At 50.7% G+C, this 15,372-nt stretch overlaps 1 protein-coding gene across 2 annotated transcripts; it reads left to right on the forward strand.

Annotated features, from left to right (window-relative positions):
* The first annotated feature begins 15 nt into the window (after window positions 1-15).
* RUVBL2 (RuvB like AAA ATPase 2) lies at window positions 16-15,353 on the forward strand. 2 transcript variants are annotated; one of them, XM_035134743.2, is made up of 16 exons: window positions 16-143; window positions 1,838-1,886; window positions 2,796-2,851; window positions 4,958-5,099; window positions 5,630-5,759; window positions 6,214-6,280; window positions 6,414-6,520; window positions 8,324-8,417; window positions 8,960-9,083; window positions 9,852-9,946; window positions 10,070-10,188; window positions 11,327-11,446; window positions 11,605-11,734; window positions 12,778-12,892; window positions 14,600-14,640; window positions 15,239-15,353. In XM_035134743.2, the coding sequence occupies exons 1-15, from the start codon at window positions 129-131 to the stop codon at window positions 14,623-14,625; spliced, it is 1,389 nt and encodes a 462-aa protein (XP_034990634.1). In that variant the 5' UTR covers window positions 16-128; the 3' UTR covers window positions 14,626-14,640; window positions 15,239-15,353. The 2 variants fall into 2 exon arrangements, with proteins under 2 accessions (XP_034990634.1, XP_034990635.1); XM_035134744.2 differs by lacking the exon at window positions 14,600-14,640.
* The last annotated feature ends 19 nt before the right edge of the window (window positions 15,354-15,372 follow it).

The raw sequence follows: 15,372 nt of genomic DNA on the forward strand, positions 1-15,372 counted from the left end.
CGTAAGGACCGCTTCCTGTTTCCGGCTTCCGCTCCCGAGCTCCTGAAGTTGTTTGGGCGGGTGGAGCGGACTGGTGCTTAGAGACGGCGCGAGACTGAAGCAGCAGCAGCGGGAACAGCAGCAGCAGCATGGCAACCGCCGCGGTGAGCGACAAGCCTCTCTCCCTTCCACGAAAGAGACCGGATTAATCGGAACTTTTTTTGTGTGCGGAGGAAGGGAAGCCGGGGGCGCCCCCCCTGCCCTCCGTTTGACTCCGTGCGTCGCCCTAGGGCTGCCCGGAGCCTTACCGGCCACATCTCGTGGGAGTGGGGGTGGGGAATCTCGTGTGGAACTCCCGACCGCAACCTGGGACAGCTCAGTTTGTCAGAACAAGAGACTCTGAATTTTAGGGTCGTGAGTTCGAGCCCCACGTGGGGGGGGGGGATGGCCCTGGCTTTGCAGAGGTTTCGGACCAGATAACCGTCGTGTTCCCTCCCAACCCCTACAATGCTGTGATGATTCCCATCAGCCCCGGCCCACGAAGGCCAGCAGTCAGGGATGATTCAAGTTGCAAGAAAGGAGATTCCGACTAAACATGAGGAAAGAACTTTCCGACAGTGGAATGGGCTCTCCTTCCTTGGAGGTTTTTTAGCAGAGGATGGCCACCTGTTATGAATGCTTTAGCTGAGATTCCTGCATTGCGGGGGGGGGGGGAGGTTTGGACTAGATGACCCATGGGGGTTCCTTCCAAATCTACAATTCTATGCTGGGCATTGTCCAGCGAGAACTGGAGAACCACAGGTTTCTCCCCCACCCTCCCCTTTACTAAAGACAGATACATCCATCTCATGCGTTTTCAAATCCTGACTTTTCTCCAAGGAGCTCCAGCTGGGATAAAATTGTAGGGTTGAAAGGCACCCCAAATGGTCACCTAGTCCAACCCCCGGCAATTCAAGAATCTCAACTAAAGCATCCATGTCAGACGGCGGAGGGAGTCTGTTCCACTGTGGGACAGTCCTTGCTGTCAAGAAAGCTCCCTGTGTAGGGCAGCAATAAATGTGCAAAGCTAAGCAGGATCTAGTATGGCTTCAAATTGGATCGGGACCTGCCTGTGGGGATTCCTGCCTTGCAAGTGGTTAGGGATCCCGTCCAACTCTACAGTTCGGTGATTCTCAGAAAATTCCTCCTGGTGTATAGTCAGAATCTCCTTTCTTGTGAGTTGAAGCCATTGATTTGGGTCCTTCCCTCAAGAGCAGGAGGAAACAAGCTTGCTCCAGCTTCTATGTGACAGCCCTTTAGATATTGGAAGATGGTTATAATACTGTATCTCCCTTCAGTCTCCTCTTATCCACGGTTAACTTTCGTCTCCCTGCATCAGTTAATTTGAGGCTGGTTGTCATTAGTGAATTTCAAGGCTGAGCTGGATGGTAATGATCATTGAATGGCTGAGTGAGGGGTTTTCTGTCACGCCAACCACCGCACACCCCTCTTAAGGACACCACACAGGCTCTCATATAAGCTTTGCAGATATAGCCTGCAAACGTTAACGTTTTGTGGTTTTACCTTGTAAACCTTGAGGCCCTGTCAAGGAAAAAGGCAACGTTTTCTCTCCTTCATCTTCGTCATGCCCCATCATCCTGCTTCTTTGCCCTTTCTATATCCATCGCTTGATTGTTTCAGAAACTGGGTATTCAGTAGTTCTGGAAAATCACATCCAAATACATGAAAGGATTTAGAATGCTTGTGTTTAGAATGCTTTGTGGTGATGAGGTATGAAATGTAGTGTAACTCTTCCTCCGAAACGTGTCCACTGATATCTGGATTTTGGCAGGCCTCATTAAATCATTTTCTCTTTCAGGCTACCAAGGTCCCTGAAGTTCGGGATGTCACCCGGATTGAACGGATTGGTGAGTTTCCATTGCTCCTTGGGATTGTCTCCCATTTTTGCCTGGCATTCCAATTTATTATAACTCTCTTCAGGTATTTTGTCTGAACACATGGGGGTTAAAAGTGTGTAAAGAGCTGGGGCATAGCTGCCAAGTTTTCCCTTTTCTCACGAGGAAGCCTATTCAGCATAAGGGAAAATCCCTTAAAAAAGGGGATAACTTGGCAGCTATGCTGGGGGCATGCACATGAAAGGGACTTCGCATGCCTGACCATGCCAAGGAGCCTTTTTGCAATGGGGAACTCTGCGTTATTTGGATTCTAACTTGCACAAGAATCTTCTATGCATGTTCAGTTGAATGTGCATAGGTGCTCCTGGGCTCAGCGGAAGGCACTGCCATGGCAAGGGACATTGGGGCAGGCCTTCCATCACTGTATACTTTTAACCCTTGGATCGCATCTTGTACACCTCCTAACGGCAACTCTGGCAGCCAAGCTGGTGCCAAATGTATTGCTCTGCTTGCTTTTGGACCACATCAGTGAGGCCGAGAAAGGGGTTGTGTCATCTGGGCAGCCCAGGACCTCCATGCACCTTGTGTGCGCCCTGGAGGGGTCACTTTGGTGCTGTTAATGCAGCAAAAACAATGTGGAAGGCAGCAATATAAGTTACCAGTCTCTGCAGCCGCAGCAGGTGCTGTGATTCTCCAGTGGTTTGACTTCACCCCTGGAGGCACACTCCATTGTCTCTTGAGACAGACAGATGACAACAGAAAGAGTTCAAGCAAATGCCTGAATAGGACTTGTCAAGTTCCTCAGTGAAGATTATGCTGTTTTCTCCATGGAAGTAAATGCTTTAAAAAAGCATGTTTGATCAAGTGGCAGTACAAGGACAAATTGGCCATCTAATAATAGTCTGTTTGTCCCTCACACAGGTGCCCACTCCCACATTAGAGGACTTGGCTTAGATGATACGTTGGAACCCAGACAGGTACCTGGAAAAAAAGCTTTCAGAGAGTTGCTAGATTGGTGTGTGTGTGTGTGTGTGTGTGTGTGTGTGTGTGTGTGTGTGTGTGTGTAATTGGTAAAATCTAATCAAATGAGAGAAAGTGGAATACTAGGAGCTTTCAGAATATATAATAACAGATGAGTGGTACAGAGGTTGTTGCTATGCATTGTGGATGTAGAGGCACGTGTTTCTGGGGCCACATATGCAATATGATCATGTTTTTTTTGTATGCACATAAGTTTGAAAATGCTAAAGCTTCCTGGGTGTTTAACGCTGACGCTCTCTCTGTGCTCTGCCTCTGGTTATCTTTGTCCAGCCAATTGCAGTGGAAAGTAAGGGATTTGACAACATCATAAAAAATATAGATTAGCCCCTTTCCCACCATTTTCCATGCAAGAGGGGGAAGTGAGTGGGTTGCTGGAGGGTAATGAAATGGTGAATGCAAGTGACTAGAATGAAACCTATAGGTGTCGCCATTGGGATCATAAGCTTTTATCTAGGTTTTGATGTTTCTGGGTGCATTAATGGACTTAAAGGGGGCAGGGTGAGATAAAAAGGAGTAAATAAGGGGCAGTGCAGAGTGGAAATGAGGAGGAAGGTAGGGTGCTGTATACCGTGTTTCCCCTTTTTTAATACGTAGTCAAAAAGTAAGGCATGGCAGGGTTTTTAATCGTTTGAGAAATGTAAGACATACCCCGAAAATAAGCCATACTTCCGCGACGTGCGGAGCAAGACCACTGAGCACCCCAGCCAGCCAGCGGGACCCAGCACGGTGGCCACAACAGGAGGAGGAAGCCTGCCGGGTTGGGTCGGTGCCCGGAAGCAGCAGCGGCTGCTGCAGCGCCGATAAAGCGTGCAGCAGTGCCGCACGGAACACTGAGGGCACAAGCCAGCAGGACCCAGCTCCTGCAATGCTGGCCGTGGCAGGAGGAGGAAGCCTGCCAGGTCGGGTTAGCGGTCAGAAGCGGCGGCTGCAGCGCTGACAAAGCGCGAAGCAGCGCCGCACTCTCTGTGTGCGTGTCCATCCCTTTCTCTGTGTGCGCGCGCGTCTCTCTCTCCCCCTCCCTCCCTGTGCGTCTTTCTCTCTCCCCCTCTTTCTTTGTGCGCGCGCGCGCGTCTGCGTCTCTCTCTCTCCCTCCCTCCCTCCCCGTGCGTCTTTCTCTCTCTCTCTCTCCCCTGTATGTTTGTGATCGCGTCTCTCCCCCCCCCCCCCCCGGACAGAGAAAAGGTGCCGCGCAGGTTTCTCTTCGGCTTGTCATTCAGCTGCCCCGGCCTCCTCGCTGAGAGCTGATGCCGCTCCTCTCCCCCTCCTTCCCTTTCCCCCTTCCCTTCCCTTCTTTCCGTCGGTCTGTCAGTTGGGGTTGCGCGCGCCAGAGGCGCAGGCCCAAGCCTCGTCCCCCTCGCGCTTCCCTCACGAGCGTCTCGGAGCGGGACGGGTCCTGGCCTCCCTCCTCATTCCCCGGCCAGCATGAGAGAGCCTGGGGATCAGCCTCTATACCTCCGTGCGCGCACACACCCGGCCGCCGCCGCCTTCAAAGCCATGGGAGTTGAGCAGCCTCCCAGTGCTCCCACCCAACCGCAAGTGCTTCGACTGCGACCAGCGCAGTCCCACCTACACCGACATGACGCTGGGCAGCTTCATGTATACCTCCTGCTCCAGCATCCTATGAGGTTTAAATCCACCTCACAGAGTGAGGTGTCTGTCTCCTAGGCAGGTGGCCATCCAGCCTCTGTTTAGAAGCCTCCAAGGAAGGAGAGCCCTTGATTCAGGATGGGGAGGAGGGGAAACGGAGAGAATAGAAGAGGCAGAAAATGCACGCGGAAGAGAGCGCCAAGCGTCCTGAGCCAGTGGGACCCAGTTGTACCGGCACTTAAAAAAAAAAAGACACCCCCTGAAAATAAGCCACCGTGTGTTTTTTTGAGGAAAAAAAGTTGTAAGACGGTGTCTTAAAAAAGGGGAAACACGGTATGTGTTTGAGAGGAATACGGATCTGTGATTGTGGAAACGAGGGAATAAATAAAGTGTGGGACCTTTTGTTTTTCCTCTTCCTTCACTGTTTTCTCTCCCTCTCCCCACCACCTGGCTAGGTGTCCCAGGGCATGGTAGGCCAACTAGCTGCCCGTCGAGCTGCTGGTGTGATCTTGGAGATGATCAAGGAGGGGAAAATTGCTGGTCGGGCCGTCCTGATCGCTGGCCAACCAGGCACGGGAAAGACCGCCATTGCTATGGGTAAGGTCCAGACACAAAAACTACTTCTGCTGACACTTGAAGTAGGGATAGTGCCAGAGGTAGCATTATTATCAATTTACAATGGAGTGGAAGGTTCACAGGCTATGAAGGACTTGCTCACAAATTTATTGACAGCTGCACAAATTATTATACAGTGGTACCTCTAGTTACGGACTCGATTCGTTCCAGGGTGCCGTTTGCACCCCGAAAAGTCCGCAAATAGAGCGCCGCTTCTGTTCACGTGTGCGGCGCAATAGAACGCTGCTGCACATGTGTGAGACGCTCAGAGTGTTTCTGTGCATGCACATGTTCGTATCCTGAAAAAACGCAACCAGAGACTGACGTAACAAGAGGTACAACTGTAACTAGGCAGTAGAAGGGGCAAGCAGAATGAAAAAGAAAGAAAGAAGTAGGGATAGTTCTACAAACACACCCCTGCCCTTTGAGGCTCCTCCTCTTTGAATCTAAGTGCTCCTGTGATCAATGGGCTAAGTCATGTGTTGTAACCAAGCTGCCATTTCTTCTCACAGGAATGGCGCAGGCCCTGGGCCTTGACACCCCTTTCACAGCCATTGCTGGCAGCGAGATCTTCTCCTTGGAGATGAGCAAGACCGAGGCGCTGACTCAAGCCTTCCGGCGCTCCATTGGCGTCCGTATCAAGTGAGGAGCAGCCGGGAGGTCTTTTTTTTCTCTGGGGGTGGCTTGGGAGTTTAAAACAGGACGTTGAGGTTGGGCACTGGAGGATTCAAACAGAAGTGAGGGGAGTCAACAAGGAGGATGCTAGGAAACTTTGAAAAAACTTGTTGAGCATGAGAGCTGGGCAGCAACATGTTTGGTGGTTGATTTTGGCTTTTGTAGCATTTTGCACGGTGCATTTAATGCCATCTTAGCTGCTAATGGGATAAAATAGGTCTTTAAAAAATAAACCAGGAGCCAGTGTCTTAAATTCTCTTAGAGAGTGGGACACACAGCGAAGCAAGGCCTGCTGGATTCCTCAACTGTCTCTGAAATTATATTTCTAGCTCTTCTGAGAAGGGCATTTGATGAAAGTGAGGTTCTCTGCAGTCTACCCTCTTTGCCTTCTGAGATCAGTTTTATCCCCTTATTCTTGCAGGGAGGAAACAGAAATCATTGAAGGCGAAGTGGTTGAGATCCAAATAGATCGCCCGGCGACTGGCACTGTGAGTTGAGGCCGGAGTATAAATGCAGGGGAGATGGCAGGCTGAGCTGTTACCCAGTAATGGCAGCCCTGCACACAGCAACCCATTTATCAAGGTAACAAGCACTGGAGGGATGTTGACTGTCTCGTTGCAGGGTGCTAAGGTGGGGAAGCTGACACTGAAGACAACCGAGATGGAGACCATCTACGACTTGGGCACCAAAATGATTGAGTCCCTGACCAAGGAGAAAGTGCAGGCCGGGTGAGCCAGGGCTGGGTGTGGAGGTGGGGGACAAGTGGGCACAGGTGTCAAGGGAGAGCCAGTGGGGAAGGGGGCAGAGAGTTAGGGTTCCTGAAATATCTGGTATCTGTGAAGGAAGTCAGGATTGCTGGTTTCTGTGGACAACTGGGAGGCACACTCGAGTGACGAATCGAAGCAGGAAAGGATGGGGTGGGAAACGTCTAACACTGAAAGAGTGGTACAAAATGAACCAGTTCGTGTACAGTATTTAATACATTACCTGGAAATGAGAGGACATTGCTTGGGAAGGCCTGAAGTTCAGCAGTCTTTATACTTTGCCCCTAAAGGCCCACATAAAATAATAATAATAATAATAATAATAATAATAATAATAATAATAATAATAATAATAATAATAGTAAGGTAAAAAGGTAAAGGACCCCTGGACGGTTAAGTCCAGTCAAAAGCTACTATGGGGTTGCGGTGCTCATCTCGCTTCCAGGCCGAGGGAGCCGGTGTTTGTCCGCAGACAGCTTTACGGGTCATGGCCAGCATGACTAAACTGCTTCTGGGGCAACGGAAACCAGAGCGCACGGAAATGCCGTTTACCTTCCCGCTCCAGTGGTACCTATTTATCTACTTGCACAGGCGTGCTTTTGAACTGCTAGGTAGGCAGAGCTGGGACAGAGCAATGGGAGCTCAACCTGTCGCAGGGATTTGAACCGCAGACCTTCCGATCGGCAAGCCCAAGTGGCTCAGTGGTTTAGACCACAGGGCCACCCACGTCTAATAATAATTATAATTATAAGAAGAAGAAGAAGAAGAAGAAGAAGAAGAAGAAGAAGAAGAAGAAGAAGAAGAAGAAGAAGAAGAAGAAGAAGAAGAAGAGTTTGGATTTGATATCCCGCTTTATCACTACCCGAAGGAGTCTCAAAGCGGCTAACATTCTCCTTTCCCTTCCTCCCCCACAACAAACACTCTGTGAGGTGAGTGGGGCTGAGAGACTTCAGAGAAGTGTGACTAGCCCAAGGTCACCCAGCAGCTGCATGTGGAGGAGTGGAGACACGAACCTGGTTCCCCAGATTACGAGTCTACCGCTCTTAACCACTACACCACGCTGGCTTATAATAATAATATCCTGCCCATCTGACTTGGTTGCCCCAGCCACTCTCGGTGGCTTCCAACATATATAAAAATATCATAAAACATTACACATTAAAAGGCTTCCGTATACAGGGCTGCCTTTATATGAATTTAGCAAGAAGGATATTGTCTGATGACGTTCTGCAGCTCAGGCTCGAACAGAGTGGCTAGCTCAGCTTCCTCTGGCTCCAGCCCTTTTGAATTTCACCTAACCATCATGAAACTGAAGATCCTGCTTATCACTGCATTTTCTCCCCAGACCATAGAGGGCCTTGGCAGAGCTACCCTTGCTGGTGGAGTTTATTGAAGCCTGATTAGTGCAGGTTAGGCTTCTTGCCACCTGTAACCATGAATGGAAAGAAACACAGCCTGCCCTACTAAGCACTCTTTAACTCAGGCATCCCCAAACTGCGGCCCTCCAGATGTTTTGGCCTACAACTCCCATGATCCCTAGCTAACAGGACCAGTGGTCAGGGATGATGGGAATTGTAGTCCAAAACATCTGGAGGGCCGAAGTTTGGGGATGCCTGCTTTAACTCGTACATCAGTTTTGAGGAGAGAAGATAAATTAACTTGCCCGCCTGAAGCGATGGCGGGTGGGTCCTTTGCGAGGTGTCTTCCGCCCAGAGCCAAAAGGCAGGGCCCAGTCCTCATATTTCCTCCTCCTTTTTGTGTCTGCAGGGATGTCATTACCATTGACAAAGCCACGGGGAAGATCACCAAACTAGGACGCTCCTTTACCCGGGCAAGGGACTACGATGCTATGGGTTCGCAGGTATTTGCAGTGGGGGGTGAGAAGTGCAAATTGATGGGAGGTGATGGAGATCCCAAGGCTCCGTTGATGGTGGCTGTCTCTGAGGGGTGACCTTTGCATGCCATAGTTAGATGCCATAGCTCAGTGGAGCACCGGCTTCGCATACAGAAAGCGCCCAGCTCATCCCCCAATATCTCCAGGTCAAAGAATCTCGGGGAGATGGGCTTGAAACCCTAGGGCAGGGATGAGGAATTTGTGGTCCTCCCGATGTTCTTAGACTACAACTCCCAACATCGTTTACCATCAGCCATGCTGGCTAGGGCCAATGCAAGTTGTAGTCCAGCAACATCCCGAGGTCCGCAGCTTCCCTATCCCTGCCTTACGAGAGTTGCTGGCTGTTAAAGCAGATAGATGGACCCACAGTTTAATTTCACGCAAGTTAGCTTCATATGTGCCCGTCTTGCAAGAGTTTTCTGCCCCTGGACTCGAACACGAATGGGCTTGGGTGCTGGGCATGAGAAGCATTCAGGTCTTCCAACTGCCTATATTATTCCCTGTCCCAGACCAAGTTTGTCCAGTGCCCTGACGGGGAGCTGCAGAAGCGCAAGGAAGTGGTGCACACAGTCTCGCTGCACGAAATTGACGTCATCAACAGCCGCACACAGGGCTTCCTTGCACTCTTCTCTGGTATGACGATATGGATGAACTGGAGGGAGTGGGGTGGAAGTAGTTCATTGGAAACCTGGACATGGAGCATGGGTAGGCAAACTAAGGCTCGGGGGCCGGATCTGGCCCAGTCGCCTTCTAAATCCGGCCCGTGGACAGTCCGGGAATCATTGTGTTTTTACATGAGTAGAATGTGTCCTTTTATTTAAAATGCATTTCTGGCTTATTTGTGGGGCATAGGAATTCGTTCATATTTTTTTCAAAATATAGTCTTGCCCCCCAAAAGTTTTGAGGGACAGTGGAACGGCCCCCTGCTGAAAATGCTTGCTGACCCCCGGAGGGTTTTGCAGAAAATTAGGCTAATGCATCATTGTATCTGGACTGGGAGCGGCCGCCGAGACCACATGACACCAGTCCTGAAAGTCCTACATTGGCTCCCAGTACATTTCCGAGCACAATTCAAAGTGCTGGTGCTGACCTTTAAAGCCCTAAACGGCCTCTGCCCAGTATACCTGAAGGAGAATCTCCACCCCCATCGTTCAGCCCGGACACTGAGGTCCAGCTCCAAGGGCCTTCTGGCGGTTCCCTCACTGCGAGAAGTGAGGTTACAGGGAACCAGGCAGAGGGCCTTCTCGGTAGTTGTGCCCGCCCTGTGGAACGCCCTCCCATCAGATGTCAAGGAAATAAACAGCTACAGCCCCTGACTTTTAGAAGACATCTGATCTGTTTTTGAAGCAGCAGCTCTTCATGTCTCTTCCTTCCCCTCCCTCATCTTGTGTATGCTCCCAGGTGACACAGGGGAAATAAAATCCGAGGTGCGAGAGCAGATCAACGCCAAGGTTGCCGAGTGGCGAGAGGAGGGCAAGGCCGAGGTGATCCCAGGGGTGAGTCCTGTTTTAGAGAGCGTGTTGCGCCCTCTACTGCTCTCTTCCATGCATTCTTCTGGTTTGAGTGTTTTGTGGGTGGGCAATGCCATTCTCCTCCTTTCCCCCCCATTTCCCTTCCAGGTATTGTTCATCGACGAGGTCCACATGCTGGACATTGAGTGCTTCTCCTTCCTGAACCGGGCCCTGGAGAGTGACATGGCGCCTGTCCTCATCATGGCTACCAATCGAGGCATCACCAGGTTGGCAGAGTTCACCGTGGGATGGGGCATGGCACCATATCACCGGGCATGGTGGCGTTTTGACGGCTGACTAATCACTGATCAGAATCCTGGTTCTCAGTGATCCAGTGTCTCTTGAGCAGGCAATGGTGTAATTCTTCCATGCCGCCTGTAACTAACTCTGCACCTGCCATGAGGCAGAGCACACAAACCTCCTTTTTTTGCTTCTGAAAGTCCTGGCCAGGTCCTTATTCACTGGCAGAGGCGCCTAAGCTGGGCTAGATAGAGATGGGCTTTTTCTCTGCAGTCAAGAAGGCAGTCAGGGTGGTGGTAGACAAGGGCACAGTTGGAGGATGCCTTGTGGTTGGGATGGGGAGATGGTGAGCAACATCTGCAGAGGCACCGGCATCCCACTTCTGGTGCATTCAGGGGAGGTGATGGAGATGCCAGCCATCGCTGATGAAGTCACAACTAGATTGATGGAAAGCTGTTGGTATTAAGTAAGTGGTTTTTGAAGGCATGGGTCTATGTCACTGGACCAAATGCAGCAGTGATATGGAGGACCTGTCTCTGCATACAGGGAGAGGCTGAGAGGAATATGCCTGCTGCCTAGAGGAGATTCCTTGCCCACCAGGTGTCAGGGAATGGTCCGAATCAGAGGATTGGGGAATGCATTCTCAGGCAGATAAGCTCCTCTTTGAAGAGGAGGAGGCGGCGGAAGATTCCCCCCCCCCTGTTTCCAGCAATTTCAGGAGCAGAGAGAGACACAGACACTGAGCAGCTTCAACAGGAGTTGCCTAGTTACGAGATAATGGAGAGAGAAACAGAAGGGAGGGAACAGCCAGCAGAGACGTCATTAGAGAGTGTGGGGGACCCTCCCTCCCTCCCCAAGAACTAGGAAGTCCGTCCGTATTAGGGAACAAAGAATGCAGAGGAGGAGGAACTTCCTGTTGGCGCCCAGGATGTTGCTGGAGACGGGAGGATTTAGACTAGCCAACTGCTCTCCTTGTGGAGAGATGTAGATTTTTGCTTGCAACCAGATGACTGAATAAAAAGGACTATAGAATATAAACTGCTCATTAATTCTTGTCTGTGAAGTTACCGAAGGGAGTCCTCCAGCCGCCTCTCATTTTGGGTTTGTTTGTCCTCTCTGACGCAGGATCCGTGGCACCAACTACCAGAGCCCCCACGGCATCCCCATTGACCTCCTGGATCGTATGCTCATCATCTCGACCTCCCCCTACAGCGACAAGGAGACCAAGCAGATCCTTAAAATCCGGTGAGCAAGAGGGAGCTTGAGGGCGCAGCAGTTCCTGCCTCGGAGGGATGCTTCCGCCCTGCCTGTCTTACCACATCACCGTTTTGCTGCTGCTGTTCTGGTGTCTCGCCCTGTGCTGTGGACGCTTTCCCTATTCTGAGCTGGAATATCTCTTGCAGGTGTGAGGAGGAGGATGTCGAGATGAACGAAGACGCCTACACCGTGCTGACGCGCATCGGCTTGGAGACCTCCCTGCGCTATGCCATCCAGCTCATCACAGCCGCCAGCTTGGTGTGTCGCAAGAGGAAGGTGAGCTTTGGCACTCTGTAGAGTCCAGTGACTTCCAACGGGGCAATTCCAGTGCTGCCGTTCTTCAAAAGGCCAATAAATCCTTACTTTTTCTCCCTCTCTTCTCAGTCTGACTTGCAAGAACACCCTACTTGTCCCCGTGTGTGTGTGTGTGCGTGTGTGTGTGCATATCAAGAGCTTTGTTTTCTAATAAATAATAATAATAATAATAATAATAATAATAATAATAATAATTTACTTCTACCCTGTCCATCTGGCCGGGCCTCCTCAGCCACTCTGGGCAGCTCCCAACAGAATATTAAAAACACGTTAAAACATCAAACATTAAAAACTTCCCTAAACAGGGCTGCCTTCAGATGTCTTCTAAAAGTCAGAGAGTTGTTTATTTCCTTGACATCAGCTGGGAGGGCGTTCCACAGGGCGGGGGCCACTACCGAGAAGGCCCTCTGCCTGGTTCCCTGTAACCTCACTTCTCGCAGGGAGGGGACCGCCAGAAGACCCTCGGAGCTGGACCTCAGTGTCAGGGCTGAACAATGGGGGTGGAGATGCTCCTTCATGTGGGCCAAATGAATGTCTTTATTTGTTCTAAAAAATATCCCATGCTTCTAGTGCCTGTGTGCTATGCTTACAACCATTTAAAATCCCCACTGTCTTAAAAAGCGATCAGAAGCAGAGGGGCACAGATTACCAGCTGCATCTGCTCCTGGATCGGAGTTGGGAGCAAGAACATTTCGGTGCCGTTAGGGCAGCATTTACCAATGTGGCTCCGTCCTGATGTCTTGGACTGCCAACTCCCATGATGGGAGGTGTGTTGGGAGCTTAGAGAGTCAGTGGGATCTCTTTATCAAGACCCCTAAGCTCTTGGAGAGGAGTTGAGGGGGAGGCATAAAACTAGAAGTGTTTGGAAGCCCAGAGTAGTCCTCAGTTCTCATTTCCAGGACTGGTTGGAGGGAGTTGTCTGGAGTGGTGAAACTTTGCTGGAGTTTGTGCTGCGCTCTTTCTCCTGCTGGGAGCCCTGACCTCTCTTCCCTCCCCATTCACAGGGCACGGAGGTTCAGGTGGACGACATCAAGCGCGTGTACTCGCTGTTCCTGGACGAGTCACGCTCTACTCAGTACATGAAAGAGTACCAGGATGCCTTCATGTTCAATGAACTCAGTGAGTAACAAGTTGAGGTGAAGGGATGCACGGGTTGAAAACCTCCTCCAGCCGGGGGCTAGGCCTGGCCACCCTCGCTAGAGCTTTTGAAGTGTATGTAGGACTTTTGCAGCAGAAAAACGCAGGAGGCACTTGGAAAAAAATGGGAGAGCTCTGCTTTGGTCAAGGCCAGTAAAGGACAAGAACAGAGCAGTTGAATTCCTTTAGATCAGTTTGGGGAACTTCAAGCCCGGGGCCAAATAAAGAAGCCCTCTCTATCCGACTACCAAGGTGGGCGTCAGGAGCAGGTCAGCAATAACTCACAAGGTGTCAGTGAAGTTAACAGCAACTCTTCCCAGTAGGCCTTTCCCCAATGAGGCAGCTGTAGAGACTCGAAGGTCCCTGCCTTCCCACAGCTCCCTAAGTCTCTTCCTCCCCCCGGGTCCTTCCCAAGCAACCTGAGACTTCTCCGCCTTCTCCGTCTCTGCTCCATCCTCTTCATCCCTCTTCGGGTTCTAGGAGAGCAGGTGGAGGGGAGCTTGTCGCAGTTTCTTCACCAGCCTGCCATATATCTGCTTCTTGGCCCCCACTCCTCTCCTGCCTCCACTTCTGCTTCTGGACTTCTAGAGACTGTCCCTACTCACTAAGCCGTGTTACCTCTTCAGCTTCCAATACCTCCTCATCTCAGTCTTCTCCAACCACTCATCGTTGTCTCTCAGCCTTCTTCCCTTAGGGGTTCCCCATCTGGTGCCTTCCACCACTCCTCTGCACCCAGTCTATGACACTGACCCTCAGGAGTCTCCCAGGGCTAGGGTCTTCACAAGCCCTGCTTGTGATCACCTTCATCCAGTGATTTTTGCTTCCCTTGAATACCGCAACTGTGATATTGCCTCTTGCCTGACCAATTTCCCCTCTGGCTTTGACCACCAAGTGGCATGTGGCCCCCATAAGGCTGTGCTTCTCAGGCAGAAAAGCAATCCCGCCCCCCCTCCGTTAGATCCTTGTTTTGAGGCGATCCTCAAATGTGCATTCAGGTTTGTTAAGACATAACTTCAAAATGCCTAGTGCAGCGCTTCTGTCAAAAATGACAGGCGTGGGTTGAGTTCTCTTCTTCCTCCTCCCCCTTCCCAAAATGTTTGGGCAGGCATTTTAGTGTTGCTGCCTCTCGGTCAGCCAATAACACAGTGCAGGGTGGAGAAAACTTCCCAGGCAAGTCTGACTTGAAGGAACAGGCGAGGAAGGATACTTGACCTGGGAATGCTGTTCTTGGCAATGGGTAGCACTGAGCATACGATTCTGCCTTCAATTTATGCTGAGAAACCTTCAAAGGATGTCGAGCCCTAGTCGCGGTGTATTAAGTCATTCACAGGACGGGTTCAGTACTGTATCAGCAAATCCACTGAGAAGTCAATTGCACAACCGTAATGATCGTGATGCTTCTCATAATTGAAAGGGGGCAAGAATAAGCCTGGTTTTTGCTTTTCGTTCCGCGGTTAATTGGTGCAGTGTTCATTGACAACGTATGCTAATGGCTTGGGACCCAGAAAGTTGGTTCTTCTGGGGATGGGTGGCGATGACACTGGGCGACTTTCGTAGGATCAGAATTACGAAGAACCTGTGGGGCAGGTAGAGAATAATAATCCTCAACTGTTTGATTGTTGTGCACAACATAGGGAAGGCCTTCCTGCTCTTAATCCCCTCCTATTCCTCCCAATCCTCTGTTCTCAGTACCTGCAAGAGATGCATGCAAGTAGGAAAATAATGAAAGTGTGAGTAAAGCAGTGTTTGCTTTTAGTTTGAAAGCACGGAGGTCACAATGCAACAGTTGCTCCCCCGGTAGCCTAGCGAGTGACCCAGCTTGGGCTGCGGGTGGCAGAGAGGTAGCAGGAACTTCCAAAAATTGTGGTGGTGCACCCCCCCCCCCGGCATTTTAGTAGACTTCCCGCCTGCTCTGGCAGCTTTGCAGTTGCTTTCTGCTCCCTTTCCTCGCCCAGAGGCCCCCCATTTGTGCCCTACAGCTTTCTAGGCCAGAGTGGAGTGCCAAGCTAGCAGCATTCAGTCAGCCACTGGGGAGGGGTTAACCACCCCACTCACGTGTTGACCACCTTGTGATCAATGCTTTTAGCTGCCTTTGCCAGGAAGGCAAGGCAGTTCAGCCTACAGCATAGGCTTGCAGAGAGATTGTGTCACATATTGTGCAGGTCTCTGTCAGCTTGAAAGGTTACAACTGGGGCCTCTTAAAATTCACAAGTGGCAGGGATGATGTTGTCTGTTTTACTGAGGAAGACCTCCGAGATCCTCTTTTTTGGGGAAGCGGGGAGTGTGTTCTTCCATCTTGAACTCTTGCACCTGCTTTTTCTTTTCCAGAGGGAGAGACCATGGACACGTCTTGATATGGGCGTCTTCGTGATGCCTGCCTCAGGTTGTGTGTGTGAATGGATGTTCTTGTATTATTATTTTGTAAAATAAACCTTTTGGAGAATTCCTGCTGTGATTACAGT

Source organism: Zootoca vivipara, chromosome 13 (assembly GCF_963506605.1).
Source record: "Zootoca vivipara chromosome 13, rZooViv1.1, whole genome shotgun sequence".
NCBI classification, from domain to species: Eukaryota; Metazoa; Chordata; class Lepidosauria; order Squamata; family Lacertidae; genus Zootoca; species Zootoca vivipara.